Source organism: Cygnus olor, chromosome 1 (assembly GCF_009769625.2).
Source record: "Cygnus olor isolate bCygOlo1 chromosome 1, bCygOlo1.pri.v2, whole genome shotgun sequence".
Lineage (NCBI taxonomy): Eukaryota > Metazoa > Chordata > Aves > Anseriformes > Anatidae > Cygnus > Cygnus olor.
The window spans coordinates 89,552,493-89,569,288 of record NC_049169.1 but is presented as its reverse complement, the minus strand read 5'-3'; the positions used below and the strand labels follow the sequence as shown (position 1 = coordinate 89,569,288).

Genomic DNA, 16,796 nt, shown 5'->3' with positions numbered 1-16,796 from the left:
TATATGAAGAAGATTTAGTATCTTCAAGAAACGAAATAATTTAGTCTCTCAGCAAACTTTTTCCATCCAGCTACTTGTTTGTTGCTAATGATCATGCAGCTTGCAATATGTGTCCCTGCAGCCTGTTCCTATCTCGTATTAGTGTAACTCACTGCTGAATGAGGGATCGGTTACTTCTTTTCTTTACAAGCTTCTCCCTTTATCACAACAAGGTTTTCTGCATCTCCCTTCTCTTCCTGAGCAATTTCAGTTTAAGCAGGTGAGCTAGGTTTTGACAAATTGGCACTTTGTCACAAAACAAAAACAACTTTTGGTTGGTGTTGTTTTTGAGATTCTGCCTCATTTTTTTGCTACTAAAAATTGACACAAATCTTGGGTCAGGTTCTAAAGTGCAGGCTGAGCAAGGGCCTGAAGGCTCTTGGCAAGGGGTGTCAGCTCTTCGTTCAAAAAAGTGAAGGTTAAGAAGATGCTCAAGGTTTTGTCGTATGTAAAACACCTCAGTAAGGGCAAGCATGGGTATTCCAGCTATTGGATGCATTTTATGGTAATGACAGGTTTCAGAAATAAGGGGAGAGAGGAAGCAATTTAAGGCTAATTATGAAAGAATTAAAGTAAGGCAGTCTCATTTACTGTAGTGAAATCTAATACTGAATATGGGAGCTATTTTGTACGCTGAAGGACAGATTAAAAAACATTGAGGCAAACCAATATATAAAGAAACCGTAACAGCCTCCAAAGGTCCCGATTATTTTTTTCTCCAGCTTCGAACAGAAATGCTGAATGACACTCTCCCCTGCATTGCTATAAGATACTTCATTGGTTAACTGAAAAAAAATAAAAATAAATCCTTATTTTCCTCGGGAACATAGTGGTTCTTATGGAAGGGAAAGATCAGATAGAGAAAATATCCACTGAGTGATGGTAGGAACTTCCTAATGAATGTGTGCTCCTATTTAATGCATGGAGCACATGATAATAGAAGAGTACTGGTCGCCTCACTGCACTTAAGTAGTCCTTTGGTCTTACATCCTGTCCCTACCTGTGCGCTGCTGAGCTGGAGAAGACACATAGAGCAAGTACTGATATACATCTAAATTAGGAATTTAAATTGCTTGGGTTGTTTGGCTCAGCTGATGACAGGCTTTATAGACCAACTGAAACCAGTAATCTTCCTTACAGCCTCCTCCAGCTCTAGCTGAGAACTTCAAACAAGATGGATGTTCTTTTGCAAGACTAAATCTTTTTTTTTTTTCTTTTCTGTTTTCTGAAACTGAAAGTGAGCATGTAGTTGGGAGACTCAAAAGCTCATCTCAAAAATAGATGAGACTGAAATGGATATTCAGGATTTTTTAATAATTTTTATTTTATACTTAATTTTCTATTTTGTACTTAATACAGTTCTATTTTGTACTTGATCTATAACACTTAGGATTGTTCTTGAGGCTGCCCTCTGACAAGCCTGAGTGACAATTGCAGCAGCTCTCTATCCCATCTCAGAGTCTGTACCTCGTGCTTGTGAGATGTGCTACCATCTGCTTTTGAATACAAAAGTAGTGTCCTTACCACTGGAGGACCCATAAATTCCAAACCCCTTGTAGACAGAAGTTGCAGGATAGGCAGAAAGAAGTCCTTACCGACTTAAGCAGAACTTCCACAGACTGTCTATCCTCCAGTCTCTGCTGTCCAGCCTACATAAATGACAAATGCCAAACCTAATTAACAGTATAAATGTGGCCTGAAAGCAGTTACTGTATACGTAGCCCTACTGCACCTTGGATATGGATTAAACCATGTGATTCACTTAGGAAAGTAAATTGTCATTGTAAGAATTTAGCAAGGCTGAGTTAGCAAACTTTAAACGCATACCTCACCTGATTCTGCAGCAGCTTCCACACGCTTTCTTACCGATGCATTGATTCAGCAACTATACGTAACCTTCTTTCAAAGAGGAATTACCCATGCAAGAAAACTTTACAAAAGGGTATGTTTACTTCTCTTGTGCTTTTCCATTTGGTATAAGGGCAACAAAAAGCAACCTGATTGAAAACGGCTGACACCTGAACATGACTGAGAATAGGAAATTAATGATTAATAAACTCATGAATCAAGGGGCTGCAGAAGTTTCTCACTGATCTATCACGAGATGTCAAGCCAATCAAGAATTCAGGAAAAGGACCTTGAAAATAATCAAACCCCACACTTGATTATTTTGACAGGCTTAAGTTTTTGCTCTTTTTTAAGTCTGTAAGGGAGTCAGAGATCAAATGCTGACCTTTTTGTGGGTAGTTTGGAAGGACCTGATTGTTCCATGTTGCAGAAGCCCTTCCTGAAAAGATCTGAAGCATTAGGCAGCTACAGCATCCTATACCTACAGATCACTTACTGTAATTTCAAAATGCATAGCAATTATTTCACTCAGCATTCACTTGCAACCGGAGGCGTGATTAGGGAATTTCTGTCACAAGGAAAAGTCACATACATGACTGGCAACAGGGATTCTGTATGTTTCAGGGCTGAATATACTTCAGTGTGATAGTATAGATGCATCAACAGTCAACCTGCATCAAAATAGAGCAATACTACTTTAAGCTAAAACAACGGCATGGGCGCATCTTTCCTTTGCAATGTCACCAACCATTTCCGCTGCCTTGCATTACTGTTGTATTTGAACTGCCACGATTTCTTTATCTGCTTTCTTGTTGAAATAAGAGATCATGCATAAATTCTATGAAAAAGGAATTCCTTTATTTTTTAAAAAAGGACCATTTTTCCATTACCAAATGAAAACTTTACAAAGTAAAGTATTTCTCTTCCAATAGTATTTTAATATAAAAACTTAAATCACTTTCTCTGGTCTTTCTGCTCTAACAGGAAGCCTGGTGGCACTGCAGGAAACTGAACCCAGATAGTTTCAGCCCCACTCTAGTACCTGACCATAGGTTCATCACTTGTTTCAATAAAACCAGTTCTGCGGCCACTTACCAGAAGCAAAACATCCTTAACATCAAAGCAAAAATACAGCGTCTTCACTAGCCCAGAAGAGACTAAACTCTAATAGCATTATTACAATGAGAAGCTTTGTTAAAAAAAATTTATTTTGAAAGTTAGACACAACCTTAAAATTGTACAAAGACAAGAAGCACTCAAATTACACAAAAAATTAGCAGTGAGTACAATGCAAACACAATAACAGTGAGTCTTGCCTCTCTTTATATGCAAATATAAATAGAGTTAATCCTTGCCAAACTTCCAGCTTTTTTTTTTTTTTCTCCTGAAAACCAGCTCATCACGCTGCAAAACCTAGCAGAGAGCATTTCACTGTTCAGTTCAACAGAATTGTTAAAAGGGGCTCTGACTAAAAATAGTCCTTCTATCATGAGAATATCCCATACTTTGTAGAACCAAGTTTCTCTCTCAATTGAAAAACAGCTTTCCCTTTCATTATGTCCAATGTCACCTTATGTTACCTCCTATAAGGACCTGCCAAATTACAGGCTTCAAAATGTTTAAAAATACTAGAACTCACGTTTTTTTCAAGAACATGCAAGCTGAAACTAACATGGTGCATACACATAAGTAGTCACAAAACAGAGAATGTTCCTTTTGTCTAGTATTTTACTCTTTGAAAGTATTGTTCTGAGAAAAGCACTTCAGAGTCATTTTAGCTGTGAGTTGGCTAAACTAATGTAAGTACATGGTCAGAGTAGGTTTTCTTTGTTGTTGTTGTTTTTTAAATTACACTTAGTTTCAAATATATTAATAAAACCACCTGAAAAAACAAGTATCCCTTATAGCCTGTCCTTTTCAAATGTACATATGACAAAAAGTAGAAGCTGCTAACATCCTCCCTTTACTTCTGACAGTATTCTTTATAGGAAATAGATGGAAAAATAACACAATGTTCTTGCAGAAAAAAGCAAACCCCATAGAGACTGTTAAACAACGTAACCACAGCCTCTGTGGTAGGAATTTCTTATTACTTAGTTTTAGACATACCAGAAAACCTTGGCTGTAAATCTTCCCTAAGATCAATACTAATTAAGTCAAGGTTATGCTTTATCCAACCACAGCCACAACAGCAAAATTATGGTATGAACTTGACTATTTGCAGGGCTCAAGTTCCAAGACTGAGTGGAACCATTTTTACTTTAAAAGAAAACAACTAACTGTCTTGTTCATGATTTGGGCTATGGCCATGAATATAAACTCACTCACTATTCTTTCTAGCTTACCTGGAAGTACTTTATTTTTCATTGTTTTACCTCATTATAAATATATGTTGCATATAATTTGGTATCTTGATTTTCATGAAGCTTCAAAATTATTATTTTTTTTAATTTATTTAACATAAACATTCCACTAGTAAGACATCTCTGTCCTACAAACTGCTGTGCATTGCAATTCATTCAGTTCCATTCAAAATTCCGATGATTTACTTCCAAGCTGTTATAAGTTGGTAGCCTATGGCTACACTGATAAGGTTCCTCACCAGGCTCATACTCTCTGCAGTAATTCTGCATTAAAAATACATTGAAACTAAATAATTTCTCAAAATACTTACAGAATTGTATTCTGTATACAGAACCTAAATTTACAGACTACTTTGTAAGTTGGGAGTAAGCTTTTCATAAACTAGGTGGTGAAATATAGCTTTGCTTTATTGAGGATGACCGATTTTATTTTTTTTATCAAAAGCTGTCGATACCACTACCTTTTATTTTCAATTTATTTATTTATTTTTAATGTCATGGGAGGAGTATAGGTAATGTTATCATTAGGTTTTTCAAAATATCTGTCAGTTTGCAGGTCCAAGGAAAAACATACATTCAATTCTGCCCGAAATGGTTATGGGGTGTAGCCTGGGAAGTCCCATGTTAGCAAAGACTGAGCTAACTAGCTCAAATCTGTATCTTTTAATCATGCCGTTCTTCTCTCAACGCTTTTGTTTAGTGGAAGCCTGTTTTCTCTATACTTCTTTGTTTCTTGTTTGCTTCAATTCTAAGATAGCATTCATAAGGTGAAAAAAAGATTAAAGCAAGGATATCGTTTCACTGTAATGAGACAGCAGCTGTAAAAGAATGCTTTAAATTATTGTCAGGACAGAAAAGGCTATTGGCAGTGTACCTTTCACTTGGCTTAAGAAAATTTATAAAACAGTTCTAGTCCAAGGCAGTTCATGATCTTAAGCAAAACTCTAGCTTGTGCAATAGCAAATGATATTTGGGAAGGCATATTTTAATACCTAGGATTAGAAAAAAAAAAATCACTACTGTTATTTGCCTGAAGTTCTAAACCAGCAACCAATATCATTGACAGGATTGCTGTAACCGTATCAAGTCCCACTACCTTCAACAGGGACCAAAGGTGCAGCGGTGTACTGAGTACCTGTGTGGTGGTACACGTGGATAGGCAGCCTTCTGCTTTTTACTTTTGTCCATTTGTTCAAACTCTTCACAAAGCAGGAGACCTGGTTATATGTAACACCATCTGCATTTCTTCAGGAGCTAATTGCCTAAAACCCAGCTGTTACTAAGTATTATAAGTCTCTTTTAATCCAGCAGAGGAGACTCCGCTCTAGAAACAGCCAAGGAAACACAATGCACAGGTTATTTTGTCTCTTTTAGCAAATACTTAGTATTGCTGTAAATATCCTGAATAAAAGAAATAACGAGAAACAGATGCTGTGAAACTCTACTGGGGAAAGGAAGCTGACCAGAACTACTGGCTCCGCTTGAGGGAGTTAAAAGCATGCTTACACCGCTATACCGACTGAGTGGAGGATTTCTATGCTACTTAGAAGATGCTTGGCACCTCCCTGAATCCAGAGCGTTTAAAGAAAATCTAGGACAGGCAGAAGTTGGTCATAATCCAGCACTTTGCGCAATGCTCCCCCCTTCCATTCAAAAACTTCATAGAGTACTTATGTGGAGTGGACTACTTGGCATAACCATTTGGAATAGCTTAGTAATAGCTTACTAGATTTGGGAGAGAATATTATTGAAATTCTTCACTTTACAATTTTACTTTTTGCCAGTTCAATAGCTGTGATCTTGGCACAGTGTAAGAAATATAGCCTGGGTGTACAATTCCAGTATAGCTTCAAAGTATATATGCGTTCCTATTTGCTCGTCCAGCTATTGGATAGCCTTCCTTTGTGGTAACTATTCTGAAAACTATTTTAATAATTTTTACCTCCTTGGACTGAGGTCAAGGCCAGAGAAGTAGAGTACCTTCAGGGAGAGCTGGAGGAGCCTATTCTCCTGTGCGCCTTATAAAGCTCACTCAACTCCGCTATTTAGTGCCTTTCCCACCCCCAATTTAGGTTCGGCATCTTCTGTCCTGCTGGTAAGAAAAAGGCATTTTTCTCCTCTGCTAAGATCTTGGTCCAGTGTAAGATTCATTTGACAGCAGCTGCGCTGTAAACCACTCTCGGTTACTGGTTTGTCCATTCAACTTTCAAAGATTGGCACTGGAACCGAAGGGAACATGTTGAACGGAGAAAAGGAAACACTGATTTAAAAGAGCAGGCATGGTAAACCTTCAAAACTCCTGGCTTTATGAGAATAGTGGAGTTCAAAGGTCAGTACACGAGAACGGCTATATAAGCTAGATAACGAACGCATCGGCAGTTCCATCAAACAGAGTAAGAATATTATAGAAGAAAAACATTTCCTGCTTTAGAGTATAAGCCAACTTGACTAGGAATTTACAATAATCCTCCCCCAACAGATCAGTTATATTTTAACTAACCATTCTTATAGCTTCTTGCATTTCAAATGTGCAGCACTTCTTGGTCACTCACAGACAGGATACTGGACAAAGCAATCCACTGACATGATTAACAATTGCTACTGCGTCCTCTTTCTTGCGTGCTAAGATGCACGGTTTAGGTAAGTGAGGTCCTCCATCCAAGTGCCTTTTTCTCAGCGTCGGTTACAGCTGGACTGAACGTAGACAGGATGTATGCCAGGCACCTTCCCTACATTCAACACGAGTTCTACGTCAGCGTAGTTCTGAAGCCTACTGCAGGGTTAGCAACAGTCTGCGGCATACTGCTAAGTTCACAAATAGATTGTCATTTCTACAATAATACAAAATATCTTGTAAAACCAATATGTAACACTGTATATATGCATGAATATAAAAATAAACCACACCATCAATATGTAAAACTTCACAACGATGATGAAAACAGTCTTCTCAACGATCTTCGGTGTTGATGAGTTGGTTCTCATTGTCATACCCGTCAGGCAGGTACGCTTTCCTTAGCTGGTCTGACTTAGGTATCGAACTACCATTCTTGACGTAGCGAGACAGGAAGGCTCGCACAGAAGGATGATCGGCCTTCTCGAGCGGAATATTCGCTTCCAGGCACATTTTCACAAAGTCCTGAATGACGCTGGTTTTCTCTGTTTGGGCAGTACTGTTGCACTGAAGGGAGGCCGTCAGAGTCCTTTGCTTCTTCCTGACGTTCTGTTCTTCAAACTCCGCCTTCCGCTTTGTGTGCGTTTTTGACTTGAGGTGGTCGTTGATTGCAGACTTGCGAACGTGATTCAGAACCACGTTGCAGGAAGTACAGAAGAGTTTTCCTCCATCCTCATGAAGCTCGCTGCCAAACTCAGTTACACGATCCTGAGGAGTTACATACAGAGCAGTCTTCGAGCGGTTACGTGACGGAGCGGACTTCACTCCGAATCGTTCCATTGCTGCCTTCAGTAAGCTCTACCCAAAAAGCTGAAAAAAATAAAATAAAACTCTGTTAAAGCATGCTGGTGATTTCAATCAAATAGTACTAAGTACAGTCTAGTCAATATCCAGCATAGTGCTCATTGCTATCTAAAAGCCAATTACATGTAAGACATTTGTGAAACTATCATTGAACAGTTCTACATCTTCAAATAACTTTGGAGAGGGAAGTTTGTCATAGGTCGGTGTAAAATATTTTTTAGTTTCTGCAGCTACAGAGCTCAATGGAGTCCTTAAACTTCATTTGTTCATCACTGAAAGACATACAAATTTGTTTTTTCATCAAGGTGGTTTTTATCCTTTATTTTTTGAGAGAAAGGGTGCTTTCTTAATATTTAAACACATTTAACAGTTTACTAGTTATGCTGAGTCACTAGTTTTCCACTGACTTCCTGAAAATCTGTATTACATCTGTTAGCAAAAACTCAGGCGTCCAAGTATCAGGCAAGAAGTCCACCCCGTCCCTTACAAAGACCAGTAAAAACACCTAAGCTTTGACGGCAGTCATTTGGGAGTACCCTTCAATTTTGCCCCTGCCTCAAACCCTAACTTAGAGTCAAAGACTAACTTAGAGGCCTCTAACTTAGAGGCTTGACTTAGAGTCAAAAGCGAATCTTCTTGTCATTGCAACTAGAGATTGCAAAGAAACTGCAACAAAAGCAGTCTGCTGTGAAGAGAAACTTGTATATGCACGTTTCAATTCCAAAGCAAAACATTTTTTTTCCAAAAAAGACACCTTCTCTAAGAAAGGTAACTGATACATAGACAAGACAGCTGGACTGTTTTGAACATCACTCTAAATTATGTTATTATCAAAGCAAGCAATAATCTAGCCTAATATACTAAAATGAACCAGGACCTATTTCTTTTCTTTGTTGTTGGAAAATGTAGGAGCTGATATAAATCTCATCCTGGATAATTTAAGTCTTTTTCAAAGTTCAGGTTTGATTTTTTATTTTTTTTTAAACAAAATAGTATTGACTAAATTAACTACCCACTTTCAATTAAAAAAAGTTTCTTAAAAATTCAATGGCAAATATTTTGAGGAAACATAACAGGATGCCCAACATTTATTTATGGGTATGAATGACTTCAAGGAATTTAGCATTACCTGTGTCCATTACAAGAAGGAATGAGCATCTGAATACCTCTAGATGTACTGTTCTCTGCATTTACTTTGTTACACACAGGTTGCTGTTGCAACATTTTAAAAATCCGCCTTTAAAAGACCGAATTTGCTGACTAAAAGTTGAGCTTGTCCAACTGTAAGGACTGAATAGTTTTTGCTGTCCAGAAGGCCATTGACTTGCTCTGGGAAAAGGGTAAACAAACAGAGAATACAGTCTTCAAGACAACAAGAACACATATCACTCCACTAAGAGATGACAACCTTTTGAAAATGGAAGGCAAAGATCTTGCTACTAGATATTTTCTTATTTTTTTTGAAGTAATTTGCTACTTGCCAGAACCATCAGCCTTGAATGATACTGCACAATGAATGTGACAGATTACGATAACGTTTTTCATTTTTTTGGATCTATCCACACAACTTTCATAGGCAACCTAGTTTCCTGAAATCAATGCTTCAACACGTCTTACCCCAAAATAAAGTTGCCACTCAGGAGTTTGACATGTCTGAACAAATGATCTATGAAACTAGGCGTCTGCAGTTACGCTACATCAAAATTACGAGCAGCAGTTCTGTGAACTGTGCAAATGGTGAAAAAGGGGATGATTTTCCCAGTCTGAAGGTTTGGCGTAGATTGTTTAGTGCCTGAACTACGACTGGGGGAAGGTGTGCATGCAGACAGGGCGCCAAGGCGGCCGCCCCACGTATCCTCTGGTACACTTTCAACCGAGCCGAGGCTCTCAGCAGCAGCAGGAGCCCCGCAGGAAGCCGAGGACCCCGGTTCCCCTTAAACCACTCACGCTGGCGACGGCAGCATGCGGCGATGTGCTGACGGGAGCGCTCCAGGTGCGGAGGCGGAGGGCGGGCCGCGGCTGCGGGCTGTCAAACGGCGCCGGCTGCTCCGCTGCACCCCGGGCAGCCCGCGGGGGGACGGGGGGCGCCTCCTTGTCGCCGCGCCTATACACACACACACGCACATATATATATATATACACACCATAAATACACACCCAGCGCCTCCTTTCCGCACCTCGCCCGGCCCCGGCCTCCCCCTTACCCCTGAGGGGAGACCTCCCCGCCCGCCCCCCGTCCGCCATTTCCTGCGCCCCCCCCCTCTCCCCGGCCCGTCCGTTACCCGCCGTTACCCGCCGTTAGCGGCCGTTACCGCCGCGGCCTGCCCGCCGCCGCGCAGGCAGCCGGCCCTACCCAGGCTGGCGGCCGCGGTAGGCGGGCCCTAGCAACCCGCCTAGCAACCGCCGCCGGGGAGGGCGGGGCGAGGAGGGAGGCTGACGCCAATTGGCTCGCTGCGGCGGGGCGGCGGGGAGACGGGCGGCTCGCCGATCCAATAGACTGAGAGGGGAGGGAGGCGGGGCAGGGGGAGGGAGGCGGGCGGGCGCGGCCGGACGTGAGAGCGCGGCGGGGGGCGGCCCTTCCGGCGGGGCAGGGAGGGGGCCGCTGGGTACGCGCAGGGCGGCGGGGGCAGCATGGCGGAAGACGAGAGCGACCAGGAGGCGGAGCGCCTCAGCGAGGAGCTGGAGGCCCTGGCGCCGCCGGGCCCGCCGCCGCCGCTGGGCAGCCAGGCCTACTGCCGCCGCTTCTGTCAGGTGGGCGGCAGCGCTCGCCTGGGGGCTCCCGGGGTGGGGGGAGCCGGCCCGGCCCGGCCCCGGGCTGTGGGGAGGGGAAGGGCAGCTCCGGGGGGTGGGGGGGAGGGATGGGGGGAGCTCGGTGCTGGGCCGCGGGGGAGGGGAGGGCGGGGAGGGGTCTGCGGGGTGGGGGAAGGCAGGGGGTGGGGGGGGGGCGCCGTGCCCGGGTCCGCCCCGGCCGGTGGGACACGTGGGGGAGGGCCTCGGGGCCGCTCCCGGTAGCGAGGGCTCGGTACCCGGGGTGCTTCCTCCCCCCCTCTCCCCCGGCACGCAGCGTGTCCTCGCACCCGGCCGCCCCGTGCGGAGCGCCAACAGGTTGCCGCTCCTCGTTGTTGTCGCCGGCAGGTGCTGGCTGCGACGGGGGTGGCACCCGGTCTGTCCCAGCCGCCGTGCTTGCCCTTCTCCAAAGCACGGCCTGGGCGATGTTGGATGGAAGCGCTTCGTTTCGTCAACTCCTTGGGCATTTACCGCTGCGCCTGTTTTCTTCCGTTTCAATAAAGGGGTTTCTCGGTTATTATTTTCTGTTCTTACCCCTTAGTGGAACAGTTAATTGACACATTAATTATTGCAGTTTTTGTCTGAAACTGTCTCAGCGTACCGCTCAGTAAGTCTCCAGGTTGCTTTTTGGTTTTATCTCAGTGCTCTTATTATTTTCTGTTCATCAGCGTGTATATCTATTCTGTATGAACTTAGCGTATCCATCTCAAGACCCATGAGGCCAGTAAAAAGAGAAGCGAATGTTTTTGGAAGTATGGGGTAAATCACAGAATCACACTGTGGTTCTGTAAGAAGGGACAATTGTATTTCATTGAGTTGGCAGGTTGAAGGATACACAGGCTTCTGTCAAGATTACAAGTTTTATCTTAAATTTTTCTAGCTGCGCTTGCTGCATGTTGAACTCATTCTGACGAGGAAGTGGAGGCAGGGTAATAGTTTCATATGCTAATGCCAATCCCATTTCCTAGACAAAGGTAGGAATTAGTGGGGAAGAGGACAAGACCAGGGGATTAATTTCCCTATGAAATGGTTGTATCACAGTTACTGATGGTAGAGTATCTGTCACTTGACCTTGACTGTCTTGCAGTTTCTTTTGTATAGCAAGAGTGCCAGGCCCTCTCCCCTACTTTGTTTTGCTTCTAGTTTATGAACTCTTCGCGTGGGCAGCCAATGTTGACAGTTTATAAAGGGCTCCGTTTCTTTTCTTTTAAATTTATTTTAAACAATGTGTATTTGAAATAATCCTGTTGAAAGTGAGATAATATACTAACGCTTTGTCTCCAGGGTCTTTTCTTCTTGGAATTTGGCCTGGTGATCAGCAGTAATGTGCTCACTCAAAATACGGTCTTCCATGTTTTGTTTAAGCACGTTTTGTAATAATGGATTCCTCTACTGATTTAACTATGTAAATGCAGGGTCTCAAGTGGTGTAGTGTGCTAGCATAAAAAGCTAGTATCTGCATGTAATCTTTTGTGGTTTTATACCCAGTGAAGTTGCAAGTGCTCTATGTGAGCTCGTTTACCCTCAGGTTGGCAGTGGGATGGATATTTGTGTCTCTCCATATGTGGACGTACAGAGGGCTCGTAGGCTCTTGGTGTATTCAGGAAGCGATGGAATGTGTTTGTGTTTACTTCTTCAGAAAGTATTGTAAATGTATGTCAAGTTTAGGTCACCTTTTTCTTGTAACATTTCTTATAAAGGAGGATTTCTCATTTAAATCATGTTATTTGATTAGGTGTAGCTTTCTTTTCTTCCAGGTATGTCTCTTAGTGCAGTTTTTTCTCTTAGCCTCTATAGTTTGCTTTGTCCATGTTTGCAGCCAGTAGTTATATAGTTACATTGCCTGTAGTTACATTGCTGTCTTAAATGTGCACGCATCCATGCTTCCCAGAGCTGCAGCAAAAGCAAAGCAAGGCGTAAAGCCTTTTCAGCCCGTAGAGTCTTTTAACGAAGGTGGAAGCAAAGACCTTTTGACTGATCTTAGAGTAAGAGATTGACCTAGACCCTGATAAGCGTTAATGTGCACATCTTTTGTTCCAGAAGTCTGTTAAAAAGGTGAGAAAAATCTGTAAACAGCCAGCTGGGTGCTCTGGAGGCCTGGAGTGTTGCATCTGAACTTCGCTTTCAGACAGTTGATGAAGTAACAGTTACCAAAGGTGACCCTGGATTATCAGAGCATTTGCATAGATGTGCGCCTCATCACAATTCAGCGATACAAGAACCAACTCAGAATGTGGCGACGCTAAAGCCGTTTCTGCTTTCTGGGATCCGTTTCGGTGTTGTAGGTAGGCACGGCTGCACAGTGCCATTACGCCCTGACCCTTCCAAGGCAAATGGAGCAAAATGTTTTCTTAGGTTACTTGAGGTTGATAACATGGGGAAGACAAAATCAAGATTCCTCTGGCTGGTAATGAACAGAGACAATTGGAAGATAAGTGGCCAGTTGATGCATCTGTGTTTCCTTCTAAAATTGCTGATTGGGCATTTCTTCGTGTTTATAAAGTTCGCTGTGTATTGAAACAGTGTTGGGGAAAAACAAGTCTAGTGTTCCCAGCTTTGGCAAGCAAAAGAACGAGGCGTCTGTGACTAGTAGAAATTTGAAAGGTGGTACCTAGGAGAAACCCCGTAGTCTAAACATTTGCAAGATTTTCCTGAGCTCAACTAGTTCTGTCACATGCAGAATTTGTAATTCTGTTCAGATTTATCAGGGACTCCTTCCCTGCCTCTGTGACCGGAGCCCTTGGGAGCTTCCCATGTGAGGGAGAAGAAACAAAGAGGGGCAGATAAAGTGGTGTAGGCAGTTGCTTTTGCTGTGAGCGTGGAGGGAGTGCTTCTATAGTTAGAAGGATGAATATGATTTGAGAACAAACCTTAACAGCCAGATGGAAAGTGAACGTAGCTTGCTTTGTTGCACTTGAGGTGGCTGTAGCTTTATCAACTAACTTGGAATCGCTTATTCTCTGCAGAGACTTTTCTCATAACATCAAGTACTATCAAAATATTACAATTTACACCCAGCATTTCTGTAGTTGTCCACATGGCTGCATAACTCTACCAGGTGTTGTTTTCATGTTGTTCAGTACTGACTCAAACAAACACAAGGTGATTCTGGTGTAAAGTAATGCTGTGAGGGCTAAATGCTACTTGATCTTCTTTCACTGGGGCATCAGTTTACTGCCTTCCAGTACGAGCTGACCTCCTGAAATAAAGGTTGCCTGGTTTGCTTACATGAATTGGTGGTATCTTGAGTCACTGCTAGAAAAGCAATTCTTGGGTTTGTAAGTTCAGAAACGAAGTAAAACTTAATGCAGTGGAGAAGATGGTGGTTACTGGATTTATTACAGTACACATACAAAAAATGAAATCAGTGGTATATGGCTTAACCACCATCTGTATCTATACCACTGTCTGTCTGTTTCAGTGTCTGCATTATGTTGTGTGGACAAACATAGAAACACACACATTTGAATGTACTTCCAACTCTGGGATTAATACACTTTCATACTTGTTGCCATGTGCTTAGGTTTGATAGTATTTGCACTTGATTCTTACTTTGATCTTCAAGACAGTAGTTGCTAAGCTGCTCTTATATTTTATACAGAAAAGGCTTTAGGTTTTGCCAAACTTCTCTATCATTAATTTTGGACTATTGGCTATTGGGATACATTTGATATCCATATGCTGCTTTACAGTTTAGTTACAGAAGTCTTGCTGAGCTGAGTGCTAGTAATGACAAGTGATCTCTTCAATTTCTTTTAAGCTTTTTTCTCTTTGAAAAGGTATAAATTGAGCCAATTGCTTTCTCATGCAATGAGGTGTGGTGTTCTAGTTTTTTTCTGTAGCTTTTTGAATAAAAAACTTTATAGTTAGTGGGTCAAGTTTTGAGAGCGCTGTTCCAAGTCACATTTGTCTTATTTGACAGACATTTTTAGTTTTCATAATGTGTGATATTGCTAATTAAATTAAAGAGCAAACCATACAGTCTGTAATAACTAAATTAAAAAAGCATCCAAGAATACCATACTGATTTGAATGTTTGTGTGTTTTTTTTTTACTGTCTTTCTCCTTTTGGCTGGGGAAAAAACCGAGTGTGTTCAATTTGCTACCAGGTAGCAGCTTAGTATTGTGCTGCTTGAGATGCAGGTTTAAAAAGAAATCCTTACAAATTACAAGTGGTAAGCACCATTTACTCCTGAGCTTAATGCCGGATGTAAGCTTCAGTTCTGTTAATGATGACATGTCTGCAAAGAATGGTATTGGTGGTGGCACCGTTTCCTTTCTCACTTGATGAGAAACCTGATAAGCCACGTGTAGCATACCTGGTTGTTTTCAGTCAACTTTTAGGGAGAATTCGGGAAGAGGAGCAGTTGATTTGCAGCCTCTTTATTTGCAGATGGATTTATTTGTGCACTGAAGGAGGCAGTCCTTAGTGCTGTGGCCTTACCTTTAACATTATGAAGTCTTACTCACATACTGATTCCCTCTTCATGGTCTCCTCAACCTCTGTGTCTGCTTTATCTTGAGAAATCACCTCCCATGCTGTAAATATTAACCCCTTCTCTCAGCTTTTAGAAAAAGGATAGGTTTCTGGGATTTTAGCATTATCTTGTTTTCATTCCTTTGTGTTTGTATACTTCTCAGGATCATGGTAATGTTTTTCTCCTCCAGTTCTCCGGAACTTTTTATGACTCAGTCAGCAGCTTCTTTGTACTGCTTCTTTTCCAGTTTATAATACCTTCTCTCAAAGTTTAGCTTTTGTAGGAAAAATAAGCTGTCCAGTTTTGTGTGGAAAAATGTGTAAAGATTCTTGTAATGTAGGAGTTGCAGGTTTGTACATCTAAAAAGAAGCATATCTGTTGAATGATGCTTCTGTAGCATAGTCTGGCAGATTACAGATTGTTTCTTACTCAGGCTTCTTCAGGGAATAAAAGGCAGATTTATTTTAATTAAGCAGCATAGAAGTAACAAAAGGTAGCACAGAAATTAGAAAAGGCCTGTTTAGATGGCAATTGTTCAGATGAGGAGAATAAATACTTGTTTTTTTTTAACTTGAAACTCACCTAAGTTGTGTCTTACTAATATCACTTGTGATCTGAACTTGTGTGTTGATAAGTCAGTTCACATGTCAACTGTCTATGTATGTAATCAAAACAATTCCACAAATTGGTTGATTTTCGCTCTAGGGGGGACTAATTGAAAGGTGAGGAGAAATATTACACCAATATTTATATTGAAATCTTATACATTAACTCTATGCTACAAGGAGCCAAATCTACTTTTCTAGGGTTAACATATAATTTCACTGCCGTGCAAATGACAGATTGTAAATATGGATGGAAGCTTGCTCTTTGGTTAACTAAATGTAATGGATATATAGAACACTGCCTTAAGTAGCGTTCATACTTAAAGCAAGCTGAGCCAAATCCATGAGCTTTCAGCGGCTGCGGGTGGGGGGAAGCGTTTAGCTTTGAGGGTAGAGCCTTGGCAGAAACATGCCTTATAGAATGTGTCATACCATTGCTGGGTGATGTTTTTTCTTTTGCCAGAAGCGTGATTATGTTTGGTTATTCCTTATGTAATATTCACACGTGAATTGCAGTAAAGCCATTGCTTACGTCCATTTTTTAGTTAGTGATTTCAGATGGTTTCTTGTGATGTGTTTGATTAAATAATGTTTTATAGAGCCTGAAAGTTTTAAGATCTTTCCTACTGTTATTTGGCCAATTAAATCCCTTTCTGTAAGGATACAGTTAGCTCGACTGTATGTCAAAATGTAACAAAATTTTGGCCGTTGACTCAATAAGATTAAAAAAAGTAAAAAAAAGGTTTGATTATTTTTTTTCTGATGATTCCAGGCAGAATACTCCAGGTAGAATACATTTGGCATTCCTTATGGTTTACTTGTACTCTTCTAGAACTGAACTTTTGCATTTGAGCTGCTCTGGTACTTCTGGGGTAGTCAGCCAGCATTAGCTGTTGCTTTTAATGATGATTTTTAATTTTCAGGAAAGTCATATTTAAACAAGCTTTTTTTTCTTTATTCTTGATACTTTAAATCCTTTTTGGTTGGTTTTATCTTATTCTGTACCAAGCACCATATTTGTTACTTTGTTTTCTGTGCCAATTAGCTTTCTTGATAACTGTAAACAGCAGTACTCACAGAGCTGTTGTGGCTTTAATCCCATGGTGACATCCTTTACTGTTAAATCTCACAGGAAAGAAAAAAACAAGTAACTTCATTTCAAATTCTAGTCATGACAAAACTTTACCATTTCTTTTTG

The 16,796-nt window shown here is 41.3% G+C and overlaps 2 protein-coding genes across 4 annotated transcripts in view; one reads left to right on the top strand and one right to left on the bottom strand.

Moving 5' to 3' along the window:
* Positions 1–6,535: 6,535 nt before the first annotated feature.
* CGGBP1 (CGG triplet repeat binding protein 1) lies at positions 6,536–10,145 on the bottom strand. Of its 3 annotated transcripts, XM_040568380.1 has the most exons (3): positions 10,021–10,145; positions 9,676–9,832; positions 6,536–7,734 (listed from the first exon to the last, which is right to left on the bottom strand). In XM_040568380.1, the coding sequence occupies exon 3, from the start codon at positions 7,702–7,704 to the stop codon at positions 7,201–7,203; it is 504 nt and encodes a 167-aa protein (XP_040424314.1). In that variant the 5' UTR covers positions 7,705–7,734; positions 9,676–9,832; positions 10,021–10,145; the 3' UTR covers positions 6,536–7,200. The 3 variants fall into 3 exon arrangements, with proteins under 3 accessions (XP_040424314.1, XP_040424331.1, XP_040424322.1); XM_040568397.1 differs by lacking the exon at positions 9,676–9,832 and having other exon boundaries at positions 10,021–10,136; XM_040568388.1 differs by lacking the exon at positions 10,021–10,145 and having other exon boundaries at positions 9,676–9,868.
* Positions 10,146–10,300: 155 nt separating this feature from the next.
* The window catches only part of ZNF654 (zinc finger protein 654), a 35,343-nt gene continuing 28,847 nt past the window's right edge, over positions 10,301–16,796 (top strand). Inside the window, exon 1 of the mRNA XM_040568368.1 lies at positions 10,301–10,479. Within this exon, the coding sequence (XP_040424302.1) occupies positions 10,360–10,479 (120 nt within the window). The 5' untranslated portion in view covers positions 10,301–10,359. The remainder of the gene's footprint in view (positions 10,480–16,796) is intronic.

Bases quoted from the DNA above. Each gene is read 5' to 3' on its own strand.
- CGGBP1 (XM_040568380.1), bottom strand. From the start codon at position 7,704: ATGGAACGATTCGGAGTGAAGTCCGCTCCGTCACGTAACCGCTCGAAG.